Source organism: Nanorana parkeri, unplaced genomic scaffold (genome assembly GCF_000935625.1).
Source record: "Nanorana parkeri isolate BGI_ZX_2015 unplaced genomic scaffold, ASM93562v1 scaffold527, whole genome shotgun sequence".
Lineage (NCBI taxonomy): Eukaryota > Metazoa > Chordata > Amphibia > Anura > Dicroglossidae > Nanorana > Nanorana parkeri.
Genome location: NW_017306795.1, coordinates 130,947 through 154,858, shown reverse-complemented (window position 1 = coordinate 154,858; position 23,912 = coordinate 130,947). Strand labels below are relative to the sequence as shown.

The 23,912-nt window shown below is 43.5% G+C and overlaps 1 protein-coding gene across 1 annotated transcript in view; it reads left to right on the top strand.

Moving 5' to 3' along the window:
- The window catches only part of MORC3 (MORC family CW-type zinc finger 3), a 40,525-nt gene that overhangs the window by 16,394 nt on the left and 219 nt on the right, over positions 1–23,912 (top strand). Inside the window, exons 5-17 of the mRNA XM_018561487.1 lie at positions 2,563–2,710; positions 4,579–4,726; positions 8,822–8,953; positions 11,496–11,615; positions 11,705–11,802; positions 13,202–13,306; positions 14,386–14,508; positions 14,590–14,667; positions 15,906–15,927; positions 16,043–16,089; positions 16,338–16,401; positions 18,291–19,082; positions 23,091–23,215. Of these exons, the coding sequence (XP_018416989.1) occupies positions 2,563–2,710; positions 4,579–4,726; positions 8,822–8,953; positions 11,496–11,615; positions 11,705–11,802; positions 13,202–13,306; positions 14,386–14,508; positions 14,590–14,667; positions 15,906–15,927; positions 16,043–16,089; positions 16,338–16,401; positions 18,291–19,082; positions 23,091–23,215 (2,002 nt within the window). The remainder of the gene's footprint in view (positions 1–2,562; positions 2,711–4,578; positions 4,727–8,821; positions 8,954–11,495; positions 11,616–11,704; positions 11,803–13,201; positions 13,307–14,385; positions 14,509–14,589; positions 14,668–15,905; positions 15,928–16,042; positions 16,090–16,337; positions 16,402–18,290; positions 19,083–23,090; positions 23,216–23,912) is intronic.

Sequence of the window (23,912 nt, the reverse complement as noted above, 5' to 3'; positions counted from 1 at the left end):
TTGTCACCACACAGATTAGCAGATTTCCACTGAGCCCTCTCTGTTCTGCTGGATCAAGGAGTTATTGCTCCTGTAACAGAACAGTTTAATGGGTTTTTCTCTCAATGACTGCATTCAAGTCCACAAATTGCACATGGAATCCACCATGTTTATTCATCGCCTTTTATCAGGGAGACTTTCTCGCTTCTATGTACATCAGCGGTTCATATGCTTTGATGTGGGGCCCTAGCATAGTATAACGAGAAGGTTTAGAAAAGTCCTGTTATTCTCTGACCTAGATGAATTCTGCTAACGTTTCATTAACCATTGTTTAATGAAAGTATAGAACACAAATATACTTGCTCTGTTTCCTCTTTTCAGGTTAGAGTAAGATGTACATAAACATATAATACAACATTGCTCTCAGAGCCGTATTTAGAGGCTATTGCCTTTATCATCCATATCCATTCCAATATAAGTGGGTTATTCCTTCCTTTAGCAGAGAAGGAGCTAAGATGCAAAGCATTCCTTTGTGCCCCAGTTGGTTTATAGTAGATAGTGGTACTTCTGTGTGCAGTAAACAGAAGTGCTTCATGTACAGTTGGCCATAGGGACACAAAGAGATAATTGGCAGAACCCTGTTCCGTGTCTTAAAACCTGGAATAGACTCCTTTTTATATTTCCATTTTGACTGTATAGTAGAAGGTCTAAGTGATCAGTTTCTTCTGGTGGAAATAGCCAGCGCTGTTCTAAAAAGCCCATATCATTGTAAGTTGAGGGTACATGTGATTAGGTTTCTATAGGCTATTAACTGGTATCTGCTGATGGGAGAACAGATAATATGTAAATAAGAGACGCATACTGTGCTCACTCCCTGGCTGATTGATAGCAGGCATGTTTGTTGATCTGCCGGTCAGGCTCCTGTGATGCAGGACAGAGCTGGATGTTCTGCATGATTGCAGAGCCTACTTACTGGACTGTGACCAGCGGAGGAGGGGGCTGCTTGCATAAAACCATTGCAAGGGAATTGTGGTTTTGTGAATTTACTTTTTTTTTTTTTTCTTTTTTTTTTTACTGTTTGGCAATAAAGAAAAATGTTTTAGTTGATTCTAAATCCATTTTGCTATGTGCCAATAATGCATTTCCATACTTAGATATTACTACGTGAAAGCAGAGATAAATGTATTTCTATGTGCAGAGCTGTGGGAGGGACTCAGCTGGTCCTTCCACTGCAGATTTCCTGCTGAAAACTACAGGGGGGAGGAAACCAGACCAGTCACCATCCACAAAATAGAGATCAGCAGTGACCGGTCTTTATTACAGGATCATCCTGCACAGAGCCACGGGAGTTGCTTCAATATGGATTGCTTTACAGGGCTGAAAAAGCATCCACAGAGGACATCAAGATTAATTGAAGAGAATTTATGAAATCTGGAGCAGCTGTGCATGGCAACCAATCAGCTTCTCTCTTTCCTCTTCAAATCGTAACTGAGAATCAGATAAAAGAGAGAATCTGATTGGTTGCTATGCACAGCTGCTCCAGATTTCATCTGCTCCAGTTTTGATAAATTCCCCCCAATATATCAATGAGATTGCCAATTAGACCATTTTTGTTTAGCCCCAATTTCAACTTTCATTTTTTTTACTGTTACACATCAAATATTGCATATCAGTATTATGCACACTCATAAGTAGGCTCGTTTTCTCGTGTTTTACAGCTCCCATCCAGTGTTCAAATCTTACAGAACTCAGTAGCTGAAATTGACACAAGTGAATGAGTCGGAACATTCTCTTCAGTTCATACAGCTCAGTCTGTGGTTTCAGTCAGAGAGATATCGACTTAAAGCAAAAACCTATTTCACAATTCCCTTCACCCTCCGAGGTGTATTCTCACAGAGTCTAAGGTAGTTTGCAACGTATTTCTTCTCTGATAATTTTCCACTGTGTTTGGTAAATTAACCAAATGCAAATGTACAACTCCGTTACCTTCAGAGGCATTAGAATGACGAGATGGATATATTATTACCCTGGGGCATAACAATACACATTATTCCACTTTATTTCCCCTCTATTGTTCACTGAAATTCTCATATATGGCCCAAACTTTGTGGGCACCTAAATATCACTCCTCCACAGTATGAACTAAAGTAAATGGACACCCTTGAGTGAAGATTGCTGTTGAAATACCAAGAGCCAGGTTTTCTCATTCAACAACAGTAACTTGCTTCTCAAATACTCTTTTGGCTTGGTGGGTACAAATTCACACACAATCTAGTTGAAAGCCTTCCCAGGAGAGTGGAGGCTGCGAAGGGAAGGATCATATCCATATTAATGCCCATGGTTTGGGGAATAGGATGGCCAACAAGCTCTTAAAGGTGTGATGGTCAGGTGCCCACAAGCTGTGGCTAATATAGTATTTTGGGATGCTGAGGTGGCGGGAAGAGCCTCCTCAGCTCTATCCTGGAGCTGGGCATTGTGCAAACAGATTGCCTTGGTTTGGAGGCTCCCCAGGAACATGCACTGGATGGGTTCTGACAGGCAAGTTTTTTTCTGTTTTCTGTGAGTTCCCTTAACTTTTATTACAGCATTTGGTGAAGACGCAGGACTCCGATGCCAATCTGAGAGCAATCTTGACACACTCTCTCTTGAAAACTCAAAATGAACTTTTGGCTGAGCTTGATGCTATTAAAGGCAAAAAAGGAACCAGGATCATTATCTGGAACCTAAGAAGGTAGGGCCTTGGTATGAAGAATTAATTCACTTAATCCACTTCATAAACCTCCGTAAAATAAAACCGCCGGAAAGAAAGATAGACTGTCCTGTTGCTGGCAAAAACTGACAGAACCAATATAGACTTATATGTAAGGGAAATACAGACTTAAATGTTGTCAGGGCACAATAATAGGGATGCACGGATACCGAGTATTTGGGCCTCGTACTCGTACTCGCCCAAATGCTCCCGATACCAGAACTTCCGCGATCAGGAAGCCGGGCTGGGAGTCATGCTCCCTAGTCACCAGGGAGCATGGAGCCGGCTTCCTGGCCAATCTAGAAGCCGGAGGGCGGATAATGACTCGTCCTCCCCCGGCTTCCTGTTTGGCAGGGAAGCCGGCTCCCGGGAGTACCGGTATCTGTATTCGGAATCTGCAAGTACAGAAAGACAAAAATCTGTACTTGATACCAAAAAAACAGTATTCCTGCTTCCCTAGCTAAATGGCTTGTGCAGCAATTTTACAATTATTATTATTGTTTTCCTTTAAATGCAGGGACTTGGGACTTTTACATTTAATTTGGACACCCAGTCTATGTAACTTGGTATAAAGTGTTTTTTTCCTCCCCACCTGGGTTGGAGAGGAAATACAGCTGCTGAAGCACGATATTGAATGTCTTGTAAATTATTTACTGACTGACAAGGATCAGGGCGAAGTCTCGGCAGTATTTATCACACAAGTGCGGTTTAATCTCCGAATAGTGATAGAAAGCTATGTCTGGAAACCTCCTACAGCAATATGTCTCCTTAACAAAATGCCACTGCAGTGTCCCAAAAACACCCATGTCTGCTAAAATGTGTACTGGCAGAATTCTATTGGCTCTAACTGTCTCTAGGATACACAGAAATAAAAAAAAAATTGGTGGATTTGAGTTATAAGAAACCTCATCATCGCATGCAATCTCCCTCATCAAAACGCACATTTTCAAGTGTTTTCTATTGAGTCTATGGGGACAAAACGAGCTGAAATCTGCCCCAAGTAGCTCATGTATTAGTTTGCACGACATGTGTTTATCTGCTTGCGACAAAATGCAAAGGTGTGAACAGGGGTCATAGAAAAGAGGTTGAGCGTTTTGTCGCGCTGAATCAGCTGTTGACAATACGCCTAGGTGTGAACGGGGGCTTACATAATTGGGCTGAGCTTTTCCTCTTCACTCAGTGTTCCCAGTTCAGTCCCATAATAGTTTGTAGAAGCATTCTTGCTTTTGGGGACTGTAGTAAACCATATACAAAGAAGGAATTGTGGGATTTGCCAGAGGAAGTACTCAATTATGTATTCAGGAACTGGAAAACTTCATGATGTACCTATATCGCTGGCTGTTTAAAATGTTGAAAGTGCGTTTTTAGAAGCTCACCCAAATCTACAAGGCTTCAGTCGTTTTGCTATGTTCGGCGTACGGGTGGTGGTTACATTTGAAAAAAGAATAGTTTATTTAGTGCCTACATTTTTGTATTGAGCTCTTGTATGTAGCAGCATTCAGGTTTGGAGAGAGGGCCGGAACCAGGCTGTGCTACAGAGCTTGCGCCAACAGGGACTATCCTAACAGGAGGCGGGAGTGATGACTCCGAATTGTGCTGCTGCTCCATCATTGTTCAATCGGTCTTCTTGCAATGAGGACATTTGTTCCAATGACAACTATCTAAGAGGTGTTGAAAGATGTGAAGGAATATGTCCCCAATGGAAACCGGAGCAGAAAAAAATACAAAAGTTGACAGGAGATTTTTAACCCTTCATCACTCTATCCTAAACTGATGAAACGGTTTTGGATTTTGGTTTACTTTAACCCAAGTTGCTCTTTTTGAAGTTTTTGTTTTTATTTTCTCTCTAGGGACAAGCGTGGCTGCACAGAATTTGATTTTGTTATTGATAAATATGACATAAGGATTCCTGAGGAGGTTGATGGGTCTTCCAAGAAAGGCTATAAGAAGCAAGACAGAGTGGACCAAGTTGCTCCGGACAGTGACTATTCATTACGTGTACGTCAGCTGGTCACATGCTGCGTTAGGATTTGTATTCTAGCGTCTGCTGGTATTTTTCATATTTCTCATTCAAGCACACTACTACCAAAAATGGATCTTATTTGTGTATCACTCGGCTGTAGATCCTCCAATCATCTCTGAATTGGCGCTGACACTGTCCTTCCTTCTGGAGGGGGGGTACTTTTGTTCCCTATGGTCCCCGTGTGTGTTGTACAGTAGACACCGGTGCAAGCTTTCTCCTGTGATGGACTACAGTCTTAGGTTTAGTTTACTAATTTGTATTGAGATTGTAGCCCATCCCGGGAGCGAGCTTGGAGCGCTGAGTACATACTGATGTCACCAGAACTGAATACATGTCCCACAGCAGAACACATGTCCCCAAGGCAGAATAGTATTCTGCCTTGGGGACATGTATTACAACACACAGAGACCATTGGGAACAAAAGTAGTCACCCTCCAGAAGGAAGAACAGTGTCGGCACGTAAACATGCATCAGGTGCGCCCACGTACTTAAACCATGATCGCGCTACACATGTTAGATATAGCTCCAAGCTCACTCCTGTGATGGACTACAATCTCAGTACAAATAAGTAACTAAACATGAGATTGTAGTCCATCACAGGAGTGAGCTTGGAGCGGCGACTACTTTACAACACACGGGGACCATGGGGAACAAAAGTAGCCCCCCTCCAGAAGGAAGGACAGTGTCAGCACCAATTCAGAGATGATTTGATCTAAAGCCGAGTGATACACAAATAAGATACATTTTTGGTAATAGTTAAGGTAGTTAAATGCATTTTTAAGATTTAATGTCACATGCAGGTGCCTCCAGAGGCTTTTTATATGCAGGCGTTTACAGAAGTAGTTTCCACTCGGCTCAGGTGGAAACGGCTTCTCTTCTGAATGAAGAGAAACAAGTAGTGAGACAAATGTTGGCAGCCCATGATGACCTCATTCTGACCAATTCACAGCGAGTATAAAAATCCGATTTTACCATTAATAAATTGTTAAAATTGCGTTGCATAAGGTTGTCATTCTATAGTTTGTACGTATGTAAAAGTTGAAACCAAAACCTTTATCTTTTTAATGGATCACATACAAGGTCATAAGTTTAATCACACGAAAAACATAAAATCAGTTCAAATCAATTCATCAGGAAATCTAAAGATAACTGCTGATCACCAGATTTATTACGATGTAACCTTTAGGCCTTGTTCACACCGAGCGCGGAGCAGTTGCAGACCGGATCAAAACTGCGTCCAATGTATTCCAATGGTATTTTTTGCTCCAGTTCACATCGCAGCGTTCAGGTCCAGAGCAGGTGCAAAAACTGCAGCAAGCCCTATTTTACCTGCTCTGGAACGCATGCAAACGCATCAAAAACGCATGCAAATGCCTGGAACGCACTGAAAGCCCATGTTAAACAAAACAAAAACGACCTGGAACGCATCAAAAACGCGGCACAACCCACTGCACTGCGTGTGCAGAAACCTGAGCGGATCTGCTCTGCATTTGGTGTGAACAGGGCCTTAGGGAAACTGCCAAATAGGGATGCGCCGATACCAAGTACCATACTCGGTACAAGTCCAGATACTTTTCCAGCTCCAAGATAAGACTGGAGAAAAATTCAAAAGTGAGGAGACAGCTGTCATTTGTAAGGAGCACACGGAGCTCCTGGGATTTGTACATCTCTGTTTTAACCCCTTCGTGACGGGAGACGTACAGTGTACGTCCCGGCACTTTCTGCCTATATGACTGGCCACGTACACTGTACGTGACGAGTTATATCAGGCTTTGTAATGCTGGTAACCGCTGATTCTCAGCAGTTACCAGTCACTAATAAATGCCTCAGTATTGAGGCATTCATTAATGAAATAGTTAAGCTTTTGTAAAAGCTTCTTTGTTTCATTAATGAAAGAATGAAGTTGTTACATGCAAATACGGGACCGCTAAATAGCGATCCCGTATTTGACAGCTGAAAATAGCAGAGAGGTAGCAGTGTGAGTCACCTCTGTGCTATTCGTTTTGACAGCTAGATAGCCTGATGTTTATGATACATTGTATCTCTTTGGTGAAATGTATCGGACTTCTGATCCTCTGGGCCGATCAAAGACCTTTTAGTGAGATCTGAATCTGACATGCTGTCAGGATCAGTCTTTAAGGTTTTTATTAGCTGTTCCTAAGTTTGGAGCAGCCTAATAGTCAAAAATTTAAAAAAATAGTTATTTTTTCAAGCAGTCATAGTGACTGCTTGATATAAACTGACAAAAAAAAAAGTATTTTTTTACTTTTTTTTTTTTTTACAAAGGGTAAAAAAATAAAGTGAATAAGGAAAATAATAATGATATATAAATATATTTTTTATACTATAATTATTATAACAAATTTCTAAAAAAAAATTATAATCAAAACTTGTGAAAAAAGTGTGTTCTAATTTTTTTCCTCATTTTTTTATATTGTATTCAAACTAAGTGAGGCGTTAAGTACATGTTTGATATTATATAGCCCTATCTGTCCTCTAAAAAACTATATATAATATGTGTGAGTACATTTAGTAAGAAAGTATATTACTGCTGTGGAAGAATCACACAGCAACAATGTAAAAAGTGTGTCAGTCATTTATGTACAGAAACTGAAAACTAGCTCAGTCATGAAGGGGTTAATGTATGATTTTGTTTTATAAATATAAGGGATGCACCGATACCAATTTTGCAAGTACTGATACTTGTCCAAGTGCTCATGGATACAAGTACTGATACATTTTTGTTTATTGTCATGTGACAGTTTTTCTAAAACAATACAGACTAATGATTTCAGGACAGTGTGGGGCGCCAGCGCCAGAGCCCGGTCCCAGCTACATCCGCTGCACCCTGGTAGTTCTCATGAAAATGCCAAGCATCGGCGCTGGTATCTGCACATCCCTACTGCCAAATAAAAGAATTGCCTTCTTTGGCAGAGGAATATTAATAACCTGGGATTTACTCCAGAAGTTACATTTATGGAAGTGTTTTATATTGGACTCAAAATTGACCAGATTTGTTCTGCGTAAAACACAAGGGTTGTGTTCAAATAAATAATATACATTTGTCATACATTTATATAGAGTGGCACATGTATTGCGCTTACATACACAGATGAGTTCATACACACATGCCCTTAAGTTGTATACACTTCCATGTGTAAACACAGTACACACACATATTTACACTTACTCTCCCTCCCATGTAAAGTAAACCGGCCTGCCCCTTTTTGACTGTTAAAAGTCAGTCATACTGAAGAACAGAGGTCAGGATGTCCCTGTTCTTGGTTTTTATGAGCTGTCCCTTTTGTGTGCCCCTCTGATCCTGGTTTCATGTTGTTGCTAAGGATTCATTGTAAATTGTTGGTTGCCAATCCCCTACGCCATTCTTCTACTCACCTGTCCCTGATCCAGAGAGATATCGCCCACAAAGCCAATGAGCCTCTTGTCAAAATCTTTTGAGCCAGGTTTGGCTGCGAGTATGCGCTGTGTACGTTCCATTCACTCCCTTGGCATCAAAAAACTCTTTTATAGCAGGGGTATCCAAACATTGGCCCTACAGCTGTTGTGAAACTACAAGTCCCATAACACATTGCAAGACTCTTAACAGCCACGGGCATGACTTGCAGAAGGTGAGGCATGATGGAATTTGCAGTTTCGCCACAGCTGAAGGGGTTAAGTTTGGCCACCTCTGCTTTATGCTTTATAGGATAGAATGGGGAATGCAGAAGTAACTGCATGCTGACCGGAGGCATCTCAAATGTTTCAGTCATGTGGAATAGCATTACAGGAGCAGCTTCAAGCTACAGAGCTCTGCGCCATTCTAAATGCTGCTTAACTCTGCTCCAGCTCTGGGGCTAAGAATATGAACTGAGCTCCAGCGGAGGACAATGAAACTAGAGCCAGAGTCTTGCCCATGTCCTGTTTAGCACAGATTTTATCATTAGGATATGGGAGATTTCCAGAGACATTTGATGTATTGCTGTGTTCACCAGAAGGATAATATTTTGGAATCTCTTTGCAAGCTCCTTGCAGGAGATAGTTTTAATTTTGAGCTTTTGTTTCTTTTACAGGCATATTGCAGCATTCTCTATCTGAAACCAAGGATGCAGATCGTAATCAGAGGGGAAAAAGTTCAAACACAACTTGTTTCCAAAAGCCTCGCCCTCATAGAAAAGGATGTCTACAGACCCAAGTTTCTGGCTGTATCCTTCTATTTAATGATTTACTGACATATACAGTCCAAACATATTGGCACCCCTGCATCCAGATAATGCACCGCTTCGCGCAGAAAATTGCTGCCATTACAAATGTTTAGGCATTCTCATGTTTATTTCTTTTGTTTGTATTGGTATGACACAAAAGAGTGGAGGAAAAAAACCTAAAATCTGACCCATTCCACGCAAAACTCCAAAAATGGACTGGACAAAAATTATTGGCACCTTCTCCAAAGTGCATTCCAAGTTTTTGTGTAAAAGCATGGACAAGGTCAAGGTAGGAGTGCGTGGCCCGCAGATCTGTCCGGAGAGCTTGGCCCGCAGATCTGTCCGGAGAGCTTGGCCCGCAGATCTGTCCGGAGAGCTTGGCCCGCAGATCTGTCCGGAGAGCCTGGCCCGCAGATCTGTCCGGAGAGCTTGGCCCGCAGATCTGTCCGGAGAGCTTGGCCCGCAGATGTGTCCGGAGAGCGTGGCCCGCAGATGTGTCCGGAGAGCGTGGCCCGCAGATGTGTCCGGAGAGCGTGGCCCGCAGATGTGTCCGGAGAGCGTGGCCCGCAGATGTGTCCGGAGAGCGTGGCCCGCAGATGTGTCCGGAGAGCGTGGCCCGCAGATGTGTCCGGAGAGCGTGGCCCGCAGATGTGTCCGGAGAGCGTGGCCCGCAGATGTGTCCGGAAAGCCTTGCATGCGTATTGTGCTAAAGCGCGCCAAGCTCTCCGGACTGATCAGCTCACCATGCTCACCTGTGCAGATCACAGTTTTGTGCAGGCCAATTTGGCAGGACAGATCACCAGTTAGGCGGCCGAGCTTTCTGAACAGACAGATCGGCACCCAGTGGAGCAGGAGAAAGCCATGCACTGTGTTGCAGTAGTGTAGCGGCTGACAAGTGATGGAGGGACACTGACCGTGTAGAAAGGTGATGGGAAGGCAACGTGTTTCAGGGCTTGTTCACTCCATTTTCTGGAGCAGATCTGCAGACACGCTTTGCACGCTTGCAGCGCGTTTTTGATGCATTTTTACCGCGTTCCATTTTTTGGGGTGGGGCTGTCAGTATGCAGGTTCTTGCTCTGAGGTCACTTCCGGCCTCTCCTTACGAGTACTTCCCTTTGTGTATGCAAATCTGGTGATGACATGTATCCCATGTTTGTAGGCATGGTTTTGGTGCTGGCTACAGCAATCTGCAGACAACGAGCTCGCAGGAGACGTCGTTATTGGGTACACGCGATCTTGAGGCTCAGGGACTCCAAGGGTCAATTTTGGAGTTAATGAGGATTTGCGAGCTCACCCGGATACATTTTTTTTCCTTTACTCGTATGTCTATGGAAAGGTATTTGGCATTTGAGCAAGAATACACTTCTTTTTTTTTCAGTTAGCTCCAGTGCGGTGCGTTTTCCTTGCGCTTTTGATGCGTTCGTACACGTTTCTGTGCGTTCCGGACCAGAAAAAAAAGTGACCTGCAGTACTTTTTCTGTCCGGAACGGAAAGCACTGCGCTTGTGTGAACTGGAGCCCAGAAAACACATAGGGATACATTGTGATGCATTTTTAGTGCAGGAGCTAACTGGTCTGGACAGAATCCGGACATCGTGTGAACAAGCCCTCAAGGCTTAACGCCTCTTTGTCAAGCTGAAAGACTTTCTCCCCTCTGGGACAGGGCTCTCTCCTCTGTGCATCACTTGTCAGCCGTTACACTGTCACAACACACCGCATACGGCTTTTCTCCTGCTCCACTGGCTGACCTGTCCGGCCAGCTTGGCCTGTCATTTCCACTAAGCCGGCTCCTGTTGTATGGTTGTTGGTGTGGTGGTGGTGGTGTTGTTGCTGCTGTTGTGTGTTGCTGCTGTTGTGTGGGGGTGAGGGGAGAGAATGTGTATAATGTTATACACATTCTCTTTCCCACCCCCATACACAACACACACACCTTTGCAGCTAAAAATGTAAAAATTCTGCTCGCCTACAAAGGGTTTTCAAAGATCATATGTGTTTTGATCTTTTTGATTTTAAACATCCCAGTCACCTCACCTTATCAATGACCTTCTGAGGCAACATGTTAAAGGAGAACTATGGGGTCAGGGCTTTTCCCCATAGTTCTCCTAAGGGTCACGGGAGAACGCAAACTAACGTTCTCCCGTGACGCAAAGCTCGGTATACTGAGACGCCGGAGCGGATCCCCGACATTGCTGTTGAGATCCACTCAGCTGCGGGATTGACAGCTGGCTCTGCCTATCCAGAGGCCAGCTGTGCCCTCCCCCGTCCGTTCCGCCAGTCAGCGCTGGAGGATCGGACAGGGCAGGGGCGGAATCCCTGCAGGGAGCCGTGAGTGACAGTCACGGCTATCTGCAGGGATAGGTCGAGAAGTGAGCGAGCGATGGTAAATGTTCGCTCACTTCTCGATCTACTGAGCCGATCTGTGACAGTTTCATTGTCACAGGTTGGCTCAGATTATGCGGCTGAGTGAAAATCACTCGCATTATAAATGTCTTGGAGTGTTTTACTAATGAGATAATAGCTCGTAGTTTCCTTAACATGGCCAGCCTAAAACTGTGAAGATTACCTTCGGATACAACTGCCGGAACAAAGAGCACTATGGCATAATGATGTATCACAAGAACAGGCTCATTAAGGCCTATGTGCGAGTTGGCTGCCAGTTAAAGGTGCGCATCCTGTTGGAGATCTGCGTAGGCTGTATACATTGTTTCCTTCAAATTATTTTATTTTTACATTTTTCAATTTCTTTTTCTAGGCTAACAATATGGGAGTCGGTGTTGTCGGCATTATTGAAAGTAACTTTTTACAACCCACACATAACAAACAGGACTTCGACTACACCAATGATTATCGGTAAGTGTGAGAAATAAACCCATTGCTTTTGCAGACTATCCACCAACATGTCTAATGATCAGCGCCAGCCAACAGTATTCTGATTTTCATCCTTTCTGACGGGTTAAAGTTGACCACAAAATGTTAAAAGATCAGCTCAGGCAACATTTAAAGGCACAAAACAGAGCCGTGTTAAGTCTTTCTCTGAGAAGTTGAGCTTATTAGTAACAGAACAGAAACGGGAAACAACGTGAGAAAAAGCTCAATGGATGGGCAGTATTGGCTTGATTTGTTTCCGGGAAGGGGAACACTATCAATATTATGTAATGTGAAAAAACAGAGTCCTTTGGCTCCTTCTAGTGGACCCTTTAGGCATCAGTGCAATACAGATTTCCCAATGTACTTAGACAACATTGAAAATAAAGCCTTAAAGTAACCCTGTCACGACCAGGTCACTTGTATACAATACAATATTAAAGAAGTCAATATACTTACCTTTCCCATGGTCTGTGTGTTGAAAGCCAGAGGAGCAATACTCATTTTCCTCACTACATGCTCCGGTTCCTTCCAATGGCTCGTATGTCCTTTTAGTGACACGTGAGCCGATGAGCAGCACCGTGGCATGCGCTGGGTAAGCAGGAATTTCCCACCTCGCCTAGAGATCAGTAAAGTGGCAGTGTTTAGGTATATTGACTCTTTTTGGCAGATGTGGTGTTGTATCAAGTTGACCTCCTGCCAGTACTAAGAAGTTTTTCAAGAAGTATGTAGCAGTGGCGTCACAAGGGGGTGCAGCCCGCACCCGGGTGACACCATTGCAGGGGTGACACCAAATTGACTGGCAGCTAAGTGGATCCTGACAATATTGTTGGGACCTTTCCTGGCTGCCGCAGGGCTCTGCACTGTCGGCATATAGCTAATCTTGCAGCTTGCCAGTCCTCAGCTGTGGTGGCTGCATTAGATTTTCTTATTTTCAGGTTTGTTACCCCTTTATTTTCACCTGGTGAGTCTGCCAGTCCTGTCCTCGGGTAACTCACTCACCCTTCTGTATCTGGACAAGAGAAACCGAAAAGGTTTACTGTGAAGTCCTCCTGTATAGATGGGCATTTGGTTTTTGCACTTATGAAAGATGTAATAAAATGCTTTCCATAGTGTTATTAAAAGAATAAAAGGGAGCAAACAGTAGAATTTTGTTGTTGGGGATTATATGCACTTTAAATGATTTTATATTGTAAAGAATACAAAAGGAGGAGTGGGAAACCCGAAGGTGGATAAGAACAACTGGCACCCCGGACGGTAGGCAGGAACTAAAATCCTAAAGAGATATCAGATCCCACGCTCCACCACTAAATCAAAGTCCTTGTATTTTCTTTCTGAATTAACCCTTTTAATCTGCTACAAATGTCTTCTGATTGTTTGTTAGGCTGACACTAACTGCATTAGGAGAGAAACTTAATGACTACTGGCAGGAGATGAAACTGAATAAGAATACCCTCACCGGGGAGGCTCTTCCTGTGGAAGATGTTGAGTAAGTTTCTGGCAACAAGTCTGTATTCGGTCAGAAATGCAATTTAAAAGTATATATATATATTTTTATTTTTTTTTGCTTTTCTTTGGAGATTTCACATTTTAAATTGTATCTGATTTAGTTAGTGTGTCGTACAAATCATCCAAAGATAGAAGTCTAGTAAATGGACAGTGGTATACCCAGGTTCTAGTACATGGACAGTGGTCTAACCGGGGGCCTAGTAAACGGGCAGTGGTCTACCCGGGGGCCTAGTAAACGGGCAGTGGTCTACCCGGGGGCCTAGTAAATGGGCAGTGGTCTACCCGGGGGTCGAGTAAAATGGCTGAAGGAAGACCTGTTCTTATTAGCTATTGGAACCATTCTTCTGCTCTCGAGTTCACTGAGGCAGTGGAGCCATCCTAGTAAACGGGCAGTGGTCTACCCGGGGGCCTAGTAAACGGGCAGTGGTCTACCCGGGGGCCTAGTAAACGGGCAGTGGTCTACCCGGGGGCCTAGTAAACGGGCAGTGGTCTACCCGGGGGCCTAGTAAACGGGCAGTGGTCTACCCGGGGGCCTAGTAAACGGGCAGTGGTCTACCCGGGGGCCTAGTAAATGCGCAGTGGTCTACCCGGGGGTCGAGTAAAATGGCTGAAGGAAGACCTGTTCTTATTAGCTATTGGAACCATTCTTCTGCTCTCGAGTTCACTGAGGCAGTGGAGCCAGCACACATATTTATTGATACTTTGATCAGCCTTGGTGGTTTAAATAGAGATTTTGATTTTGCTGTCCTCTTTGGCACACCTCATTACAGATGCCCACGTCCTACTGCTCTCTAGGTATTATGATGGGTGAAGCCACTGCTTGCTATATTCTTACATTAGCACACCTGGTGCTGTAATGAGAAACACTGCATTAGATGTGCAGAACACCACCCATATCACCCAGAAAGATGAAACTCTCAGGAATATACATTGCAGGGGATGCTTGTCATTTCAATTCAAGTTGTGTGCAAAAGAAGAGATTAAGCCAGTGTTAAGAATTTGACACGTTCTTAGATCAGGAGTGTGATTTGAGTATCCTTTTGTGTGCACTTTGTTTAGGAAGAAACCTGACCAGAACTGGGTCCAGTGTGACGTCTGTCTGAAGTGGAGGAAACTTCCAGATGCTGTAGGCAAGCTACCATCGAAGTGGTATTGTCAGATGAACGCCGACCCCGAGTTCCGGTAAGAGAAACCACTATGTGCTGTGTTAGATTTGATCATTGCTGTGCACGTTTGTATCCCTAATCTTCATCTTATAAACAGAGACTGCAGTGTACCTGAAGAGCCCGAGGACGATGATGACATCACACATTCGACTTATGAAAAGACACATAAAAGGAGGTTAGTGGGGCTTCATGTAAGCTCACCCCTTTACAGAACAAAGCAAGAAATCATATTTATGCACAAGCAATACTGTCCAAACTTTGCGGTTTCCTATATGCCCTCCATAGAGAATTACATATGATGCGGACGTAGATATTTCTAGCCACACAACTACACAGCCATGGATCTAAAATTCTAACTCGGGCGTAGGCAACCTGGGTAATCCTGCTGTACAAATCCCATCATGCTTCTGCAGAGTCCTTTATGGATGTCATAAGTGTGACCGGAGCACAAAAGGCAGCCAATGCAAAAATCCCTGTTTGTCAGGACTTAGGCCCGGTGCAGCCCCCCGCGATCCTGCGGGATGCAGGCAGCGATTGCCGTGTGGCCCCATTGATTTCAATGGAGTTGCATCTGCATGTACCTTTTTTTTTTTTGCGATGGATGACACGCGGCAGTTGTAGCCACGATCGTGTTCAGAAGCACGGGCGGATTCGCGGCGGGAAACCGGCGAGACTGGAGTGCCATTAGAAAATAATGGCACCCACAGCGCGATCGGTTCACACCTTGGCGACTCCTGACTGCGGAATCGTGCACAATTGCGGTGAAGTGTTGCCTAGGTGTGCACCGGCTCTTAAGATAATGTGGCAAAAAAGGTATCTATTGGACTCGAAGCAAGAGCTCCGGGATAGAAAACTGGGGTTGACGTTGGTATGGTGATTGTGCCTTCATCAGCAGCCATCATTGAACATGAGACACAAATGGAGGGTTTGGCTCAGTCAGGGAAGGTGAGACACAAATAGAGGGTTTGGCTCAGTCGGGGAAGGTGAGACACAAATGGAGGGTTTGGCTCAGTCGGGGAAGGTGAGACATAAATGGAGGGTTTGGCTCAATCGGGGAAGGTGAGACACAAATGGAGGGTTTGGCTCAGTCGGGGAAGGTGAGACATAAATGGAGGGTTTGGCTCAGTCGGGGAAGGTGAGACACAAATGGAGGGTTTGGCTCAGTCGGGGAAGGTAAAGGACATTTTCTGTTTACATGTTAGACTGTCACACAGGAGCCTTTACTTGTATGGTAACAGTATATAGGGAAATATTATATTATCCACATTTTGGGGGGTTTATTTGTGGGCAGAACAGAATGTGTCACTATTTAGTATTAATGGCTCTTTGTCTTGTCTTGTATTTAGTCTTTTATGGTTGTTTTTATTGCTGAGAATTGAATCCGTTATATTTTACATCTTTCTATTCTTGCAGGAAATCTGAATTGCTCCAGCAGGTATTATATATATTTATATATTTTTTTTATTTGAACTTCAGAGACACATAATAGATTTCATGTGTAAAAGGTATCCCCTTCTAATTTTTTTTGTAATATATATATATGATTGCAGCTCAGCAATAAGCCGACTATTCTGTTCACTCCGCTCGGTAAAGAAATGCAAGCCGCTCTTAGTCATGTGCAAGCAAATTACAGACCAGTTCTAATGCCTGGACGTGCAGCAGCAGCACCCGAAACCACTGGCCAAGCCGGCTCTCAGGCTGACAGGTAACCTATTTTGGTCAGTTGTGCCATGCTATTATGAAATGTATATACATTGCAAACTCCTAATAAATGAAGACCGTAAGGTTGGTCACATTACTGACATTTTTTTCTACGTCCAAAGAGACTTTGTCACTTCGGGAAAGAGCTGCAGCAGCCTCCCAGACCTTCCTGTCAGACAAATCTCAGGGTGTTCTAAATACGCAATGCTTCACCATGGTCTGATATTGTTAAAGTTTGCCCGTCCATTACTGCCTCCTGCACAGATCGGTTGGCCAGTGAGGCTGCCTATTATCCTTATAGACCAGTTGGAGATTTTGATTGTATTATATATCAGTGTAGTATGATACATGGGGGGCACAGAGCTCGTCCGGATTGAGCCTTTTTGTCGCGGGAGCCTATAGGGCTGAGAGACTTGTTGGGGCCAAGGAGGGATGGGCATAATCTATCCATGGTTGCCAGATCTTACTGAAAGTTTTGTTGGTGTCTGCGAGGATGCTAGTCAGCTTCTCGTTTAAGCAGAAAAAGTCCATACGCCGCGTGACTTCCCCAAAGGGTACAAATTGCTTTTGCAAGCCGAGGCAATGGTTTGTTTAGCCGCCAGTATTATGATACATTTTAAGTTATTGGAAAGTTTACTTGATAGTACCTTTTGGAGGTTCAAGCATACCCTGCAATAAAATGCAAGCTTTATATACCTAGTTCTTCCCTTCATCTTTAATCTCTGAAATAATGCTGTAAAAACAAAACATCTTTGCAAAAAACAATTTAGAAAAAATATTTACCTTACCCATGGCACCTAGGTAAGGGTGAGGTGGCAATCCTTCCTATGAGATTCAGGAAATGGTGAGGATCCCAACTCATGAGAAAAGCACTCTCTTAAAACGGACCATACACCTATAGATTATTATCTGCAGGTTTTCTATGGTCAGATAGAAAAAGTGCTACAAATTCCACCATCTATGCTAAACTGTGTGGATGGAGGAATCTCCCACTGGGCCAAGCTTCAGTATCTTGCTAGTCGGCCCCACTTGCTCTCAAAACACCTGAATAATACCTGCATCCAATCAGATTGTTCAGGTATTTTGACAGCCAGCTTCTTGCAGCCTGTCCACTGATGGTACCATCTTTTGCAACCTGGAATAATTGTGTCCACTGCTGTTAGTCTCTCCTGTCCTCCTGAGTCCTCCTTGTCCTCATGTGTGGCTGTGTCCTCAGCCTTATTGGTTAAGATTTTTACAAGGGATGCACTGATGCCGAGTATTTGGGTGAGTACTTGTACTCACCCAAATGCTCTGATACCTACCCCCAATACCGAAACTTCTGGTCAGAGGGAGATCTCCCTCTGACCGGCAGTGCCGAGGGAGCATGGAGCTGGCTTCCTTTGCAGGAAGTCGGGAGGTAGGTTATAACCCACCCTCCCGACTTCCTGATTGGCTTCACTTGTTGCTAGGCAGCCTGGCTTCCTAACCAATCAGGCAGGCTGGCGGCACTTCATGACCCACTGGTCACGTCATTTGTGGGCACTGTTCTCCCCTTCTGGTCCAAGAATGCATCAGTCAAATGTATATTAACTCCTTAAAAGTTAATTCTACGATTCAAGATGTAGAAATAACTCCTGGGGAGTAAAAACTCCTCTTCAGTTGCTAAAATAACATCTCACACGTCAAAATAACAACTCCCCAACGTTCGGTGCAGTCGGAAGCCTTAACAAGCTTGCTAAATAACGATTGGGACTTTGGTGAATACCATGTTTTCAAAGGAAAAATAAGGAGAGGTAAATTAACAACTGGAGAGAGCAAATAGCGTTTCTCTTTGTGAATTGACCCTTTTGTGGTGTTTCTCTTGGATGGAAATGTTGGTGTAAAACGTTTTAGAATGTCACAGTTTAGCTACACTTAGTGATGTGGACACTTTGCATGAAGCACAAATGTGTTCTGTTTTATAGTAAGGCAATAGTATCATTGATTGATTTATACAGTAGATGCCCATCCTGGCAGAAGAAAGACAATCCAGTGACAAGTTTTGCTTTTTTTATGGATTTATTTATTTTTGTTAGTGTCTCACGGTTCCGTGTTTCCTCTTGTCACTATAGGCTAAAACGTCCAGGCGCTTTTGAATCTTCTATGACCCCTGCTAAAAAGCCTCACATGACCATATCAGAGACTATTGAGCTTCCAGATGGTGATGATGATGAAGATGCAGCGGGCGACTTTGATGTGATTATCATTGAAGAGGACAGCACTCCCAAACCCAACGATAATCCCAAACCTCCAAACAGCACCGCCCCTGTGTTGAGCACATCGGTTATGACTGCAGCCACCACCCAGACTGACAGGGGGGTGACTAATATTAAACAGGAAGCCGACTCCAATGGCTGTGCCAACTTTCAGGCGAGCCAGAAAGTGCCAAACCACAAGGATTACAGCTATTGTAATGGTACCGCCACACAAAATGAGCTTCTTCACCACGCAAACCACCAAAGCTCTGTACCTGCTGTAGACTTTGAAAAAGATTATTACCGCAAGTATTGCGACGAGCTCAGCGAGAAGGTGAAACACCTAGAGGACCAGTTGGCTGTGGCATTAGGCCAGCAAGTGAAGAAAGAGACTTCCCAAGCCTGTATCCAGACCAACCCCGTACCAGAGCCCACACAAGACAAATCGAGCAAGCAACTGGTGTCGCAGTACGAGCAGGCCCTAAAAGAGGTGCACAGGCTGAAAGGTCTGTGCAGCACACTACAGGCAATTAAATCCGAGCCGGGGGCTAGCCAGGTCAATGATGCCGAAGTAAACAACGCCAGCGAGGTAGACGAAATGGCGATCCAGCTCGATGGAGTGTTCCGCCAGCTTGAAGCTTGCTGCAGTGAGCGGGATCAGTACAAGTCTGAGGTATGCTTCTGCTTGGACAATATGGTGGGGTCTAAGTTTCCATGTACATAGTCAATAATCACACTACATTATTATTTTTAATGAAAGCTAGTCTTCAGGCATGACCCAAATTTGTACCCAACTCTCCGTCTCCCTCTCTAACGTATGTCTTGTCTTTTGTACCTTGTTGCTGCAGCAAGAAACCGCTTTCATTACTCACGTGAAATTCTTGCAGGGGTAGCTGCTGTGGGAGGTCAGTTTCTTTTGACCTCCCACCTTTTCATTTTCAAAGCTGAACTGAGCAAACTGAAGAGAGAAGCTGATAGACTCTGGGGCAGTTGCTCGTAGCAACCAATCTGTGGCAGTTTTGATAAATTCACCCCATTGTGTAGGAAGGCTCCTGGGAGTCGAGGCAGCAACGTTGTTTGGCTGGCAAAGCAATCTATGTATGTAGGTGGAGAAGGACAGAGAGCTGTTGGAGATGGCATGTGTATGGAGTTCTGTAGTCCAACAGGGGAGAACTACGGCAAGGTTGACAATGCTGCTGAGGATTTTAGTGCAGTCAGTTTCTGAGAGTAGTTTGCTCTTCCTTGTGACAGAGCAGTGATCCAATGAACGTATGTGCAGGTCAGCAGAATGTACACATAAAAACTCTCCTTCTGATTTGTGGAGCCGATTTATTCACCAAGCTGCATATATTAACATTAGTGGCAGAGTGCAGACAGCTTGTTACTTCCTATGGTGAAGCCCGTGGGGGCATGGAGTGGTGACACCGTGGAGTGGTGACAGCAGGGACAGTGTAGCGGTGACAGGCTCTGTCCCCGACCGCTGCTTGTTCCTGTGACAGTGCTGTGCTAGAACTCCTGTGTTGGAGGTGACAGGGTCAATAAAGAGTACCTGTCACCTCCAAATGCTATCACACAGGGGCTTGTTATTCCCTGTGTGATAACAATAAAGTTAAGGGAAAAACAAATAGTTAAAAAAGTAAAAAAAATAACTAAAAAAGAACAAATAATTAAAAATGTAAAAAATAAAAAGGTGATATAGTAAAAAATAATAAAATAAATGAAAATTAAATTTTTTTTACAAAGTAAATAATTATTGAAAAAAGGAAAAACCAACCCCGCTGCCCCCACTATCTGCATGCGAATAAACGTGCAGTGTTTTCAACCGCACCTGACGGTGCTGACCAATGAGAAGCTCTTCTTGGCACTGCTAAATACGGTTTTGGGTAACAAAAAAAAAAAATTTGTATCAGGACAGGTAGATTGGGCCCCCGCTTTAGTCCTTGCATAGGTTTGTCCTGGGGTAGGTTTGTTGGTGGCAGAGGACAAGACCCAGAGGATCTTCCCCTTTAATCTTAAAAATAACAAACAGGCCTTTAGAAATGTTTAGCAATGACAATCTACAAACATACTTCTAGATAATTGCCGGCTTTGTATTCTTTACATATCTTATTTTTTATTTTCCTCTCCATTCTTTTCAAAGTGGCCATGTTAACTAAGGGCAGGTTACTAGCTCTCCCTTTACTTCCTGGAACTCTGGCACATGTGACTAGGACATGTGACCATCTCCTGAGATTTCCCAGCAATGCTCTGCTGATATAGCCTCCCTAGGTTACAACGCTTGGGCACGAAGACATAATTTGTGCCAAAGTGGACCAGGAAGTAGAAAAAAATAAATTGTAAGTAAAAGTTTAAAAAAATGTTTGTTTAACCAATGAATGTAAGATGATTTCATATCAGCATGCAGAGCTGAATGCTGGTGTGATTTTTAGTTAAAGGGGGTAAAGGTCCACTCTAGTGTAAGTCAAGGCCTGTGTGTAGCCTCGACCTCGAATTTCTTGCAGGGGTAGCTGCTGTGGGAGGTCAGTTTCTTTTGACCTCCCACCTTTTCATTTTCAAAGCTGAACTGAGCAAACTGAAGAGAGAAGCTGATAGACTCTGGGGCAGTTGCTCGTAGCAACCAATCTGTGGCAGTTTTGATAAATTCACCCCATTGTGTAGGAAGGCTCCTGGGAGTCGAGGCAGCAACGTTGTTTGGCTGGCAAAGCAATCTATGTATGTAGGTGGAGAAGGACAGAGAGCTGTTGGAGATGGCATGTGTATGGAGTTCTGTAGTCCAACAGGGGAGAACTACGGCAAGGTTGACAATGCTGCTGAGGATTTTAGTGCAGTCAGTTTCTGAGAGTAGTTTGCTCTTCCTTGTGACAGAGCAGTGATCCAATGAACGTATGTGCAGGTCAGCAGAATGTACACATAAAAACTCTCCTTCTGATTTGTGGAGCCGATTTATTCACCAAGCTGCATATATTAACATTAGTGGCAGAGTGCAGACAGCTTGTTACTTCCTATGGTGAAGCCCGTGGGGGCATGGAGTGGTGACACCGTGGAGTGGTGACAGCAGGGACAGTGTAGCGGTGACAGGCTCTGTCCCCGACCGCTGCTTGTTCCTGTGACAGTGCTGTGCTAGAACTCCTGTGTTGGAGGTGACAGGGTCAATAAAGAGTACCTGTCACCTCCAAATGCTATCACACAGGGGCTTGTTATTCCCTGTGTGATAACAATAAAGTTAAGGGAAAAACAAATAGTTAAAAAAGTAAAAAAAATAACTAAAAAAGAACAAATAATTAAAAATGTAAAAAATAAAAAGGTGATATAGTAAAAAATAATAAAATAAATGAAAATTAAATTTTTTTTACAAAGTAAATAATTATTGAAAAAAGGAAAAACCAACCCCGCTGCCCCCACTATCTGCATGCGAATAAACGTGCAGTGTTTTCAACCGCACCTGACGGTGCTGACCAATGAGAAGCTCTTCTTGGCACTGCTAAATACGGTTTTGGGTAACAAAAAAAAAAAATTTGTATCAGGACAGGTAGATTGGGCCCCCGCTTTAGTCCTTGCATAGGTTTGTCCTGGGGTAGGTTTGTTGGTGGCAGAGGACAAGACCCAGAGGATCTTCCCCTTTAATCTTAAAAATAACAAACAGGCCTTTAGAAATGTTTAGCAATGACAATCTACAAACATACTTCTAGATAATTGCCGGCTTTGTATTCTTTACATATCTTATTTTTTATTTTCCTCTCCATTCTTTTCAAAGTGGCCATGTTAACTAAGGGCAGGTTACTAGCTCTCCCTTTACTTCCTGGAACTCTGGCACATGTGACTAGGACATGTGACCATCTCCTGAGATTTCCCAGCAATGCTCTGCTGATATAGCCTCCCTAGGTTACAACGCTTGGGCACGAAGACATAATTTGTGCCAAAGTGGACCAGGAAGTAGAAAAAAATAAATTGTAAGTAAAAGTTTAAAAAAATGTTTGTTTAACCAATGAATGTAAGATGATTTCATATCAGCATGCAGAGCTGAATGCTGGTGTGATTTTTAGTTAAAGGGGGTAAAGGTCCACTCTAGTGTAAGTCAAGGCCTGTGTGTAGCCTCGACCTCGAATGCAAGGTCCTTCCCTAGCGCAAAGGATTAAAAGACAAATACACGGAGTTTGCAATTCTTTATGTAATTTAGTGAATACGTTGCGTTCTCTTTTCTTAAAGTATTGATTCTTGTAAAGCTGTGTCACTATAGGAACTTGGTACCCGACTGGTAATAGGTGTAATAAGGATAACGGGCTGCATTCCATACACAAAGCATTGAGTTGTCTTCAATGGCAGTGATCACATGGAGCAAGACTCATTATTTCCCCTTGGGGAGTATATTGGAATTGTGCACAATGTTCCAGAGACCAGGCTGGTGACATTGACGTCAGTCTCTGCTTCTAAAGGGGCCCAGTGACCCTACAGCCATTGTAAAGCCTGAAATCCCCAGTTGGGTAGAAGCCTGTTAACCTACAAGTGTGTTTTGGGGAGAAACTGGAGAAAAATAGTTTTTTTTTCTGTTACAGGTTTTCTTCCCAAAGCTCAGACTGTTTTTATGCACTTTGGGTGCAAATCTCTAAACTGAGAGTAAATATAATAGGATAATAACTCCATAGAGGTCATTCTTCATGTCAGTTTCCTGCTCTTGTCACAGGTGGAGCAGCTAAAGCAGCAGAAATTGCAGCTGGATTCTGAAAATGGCAAACTTAAGACTCGAGTAGAACGGCAAAGGAAGGAGGCGCAGAACTCGGCCTCGGCCAGTACATCAAGAGATGAAAGGTATTCCCAGCTTACTCAATCGTGTCTTTGTTTTAGTTTTCCCTGGCTGTGTGCTTCCATGTCACAAATGACTCTATACTGTGAACATAAGCGAGGGCTACACTGGTGATTAAATCTCTTTGCTACACCTTTTAACCCTTTCGCTGCCACTGACGTATGCCATACTTCAGTACAAATAAGTAACTAAACATGAGATTGTAGTCCTTCACAGGAGCGAGCTTGGAGTGGTGACTACTTTACAACACACGCAGGGACCATGGGGAACAAAAGCCCCCCTCCAGAAGGAAGGACAGTGTCAGCACCAATTCAGAGATGATTTGAGGATCTACAGCCGAGTGATACACAAATAAGATACATTTTTGTTAATAGAGTAGTTGTATGTATTTTTAAGATTTAGTGTCACATGCAGGCGCTTAGAGGATTTAACGCTTGAGTTTAGTGTCACTTTAAGGCAGAACTAGAAATAAAAATGCTGGGAAGTTTTATTTTGTGTACTCTGCCTGCTGTCCATAATAACACATTATGGCAAGAGAACACCACGACTTAGAGGGATTTTACCGATATCTGTAAAATGACAACAAAGATACCTTTTAGAAATGTTGAGTAATGACAATCTACAAGCAGATACTTCTAGGTAATTGTCGGCTTTTTATTCATTGCATACCTTATATTTCTTTTCCTCCCCTTCTCACAATGA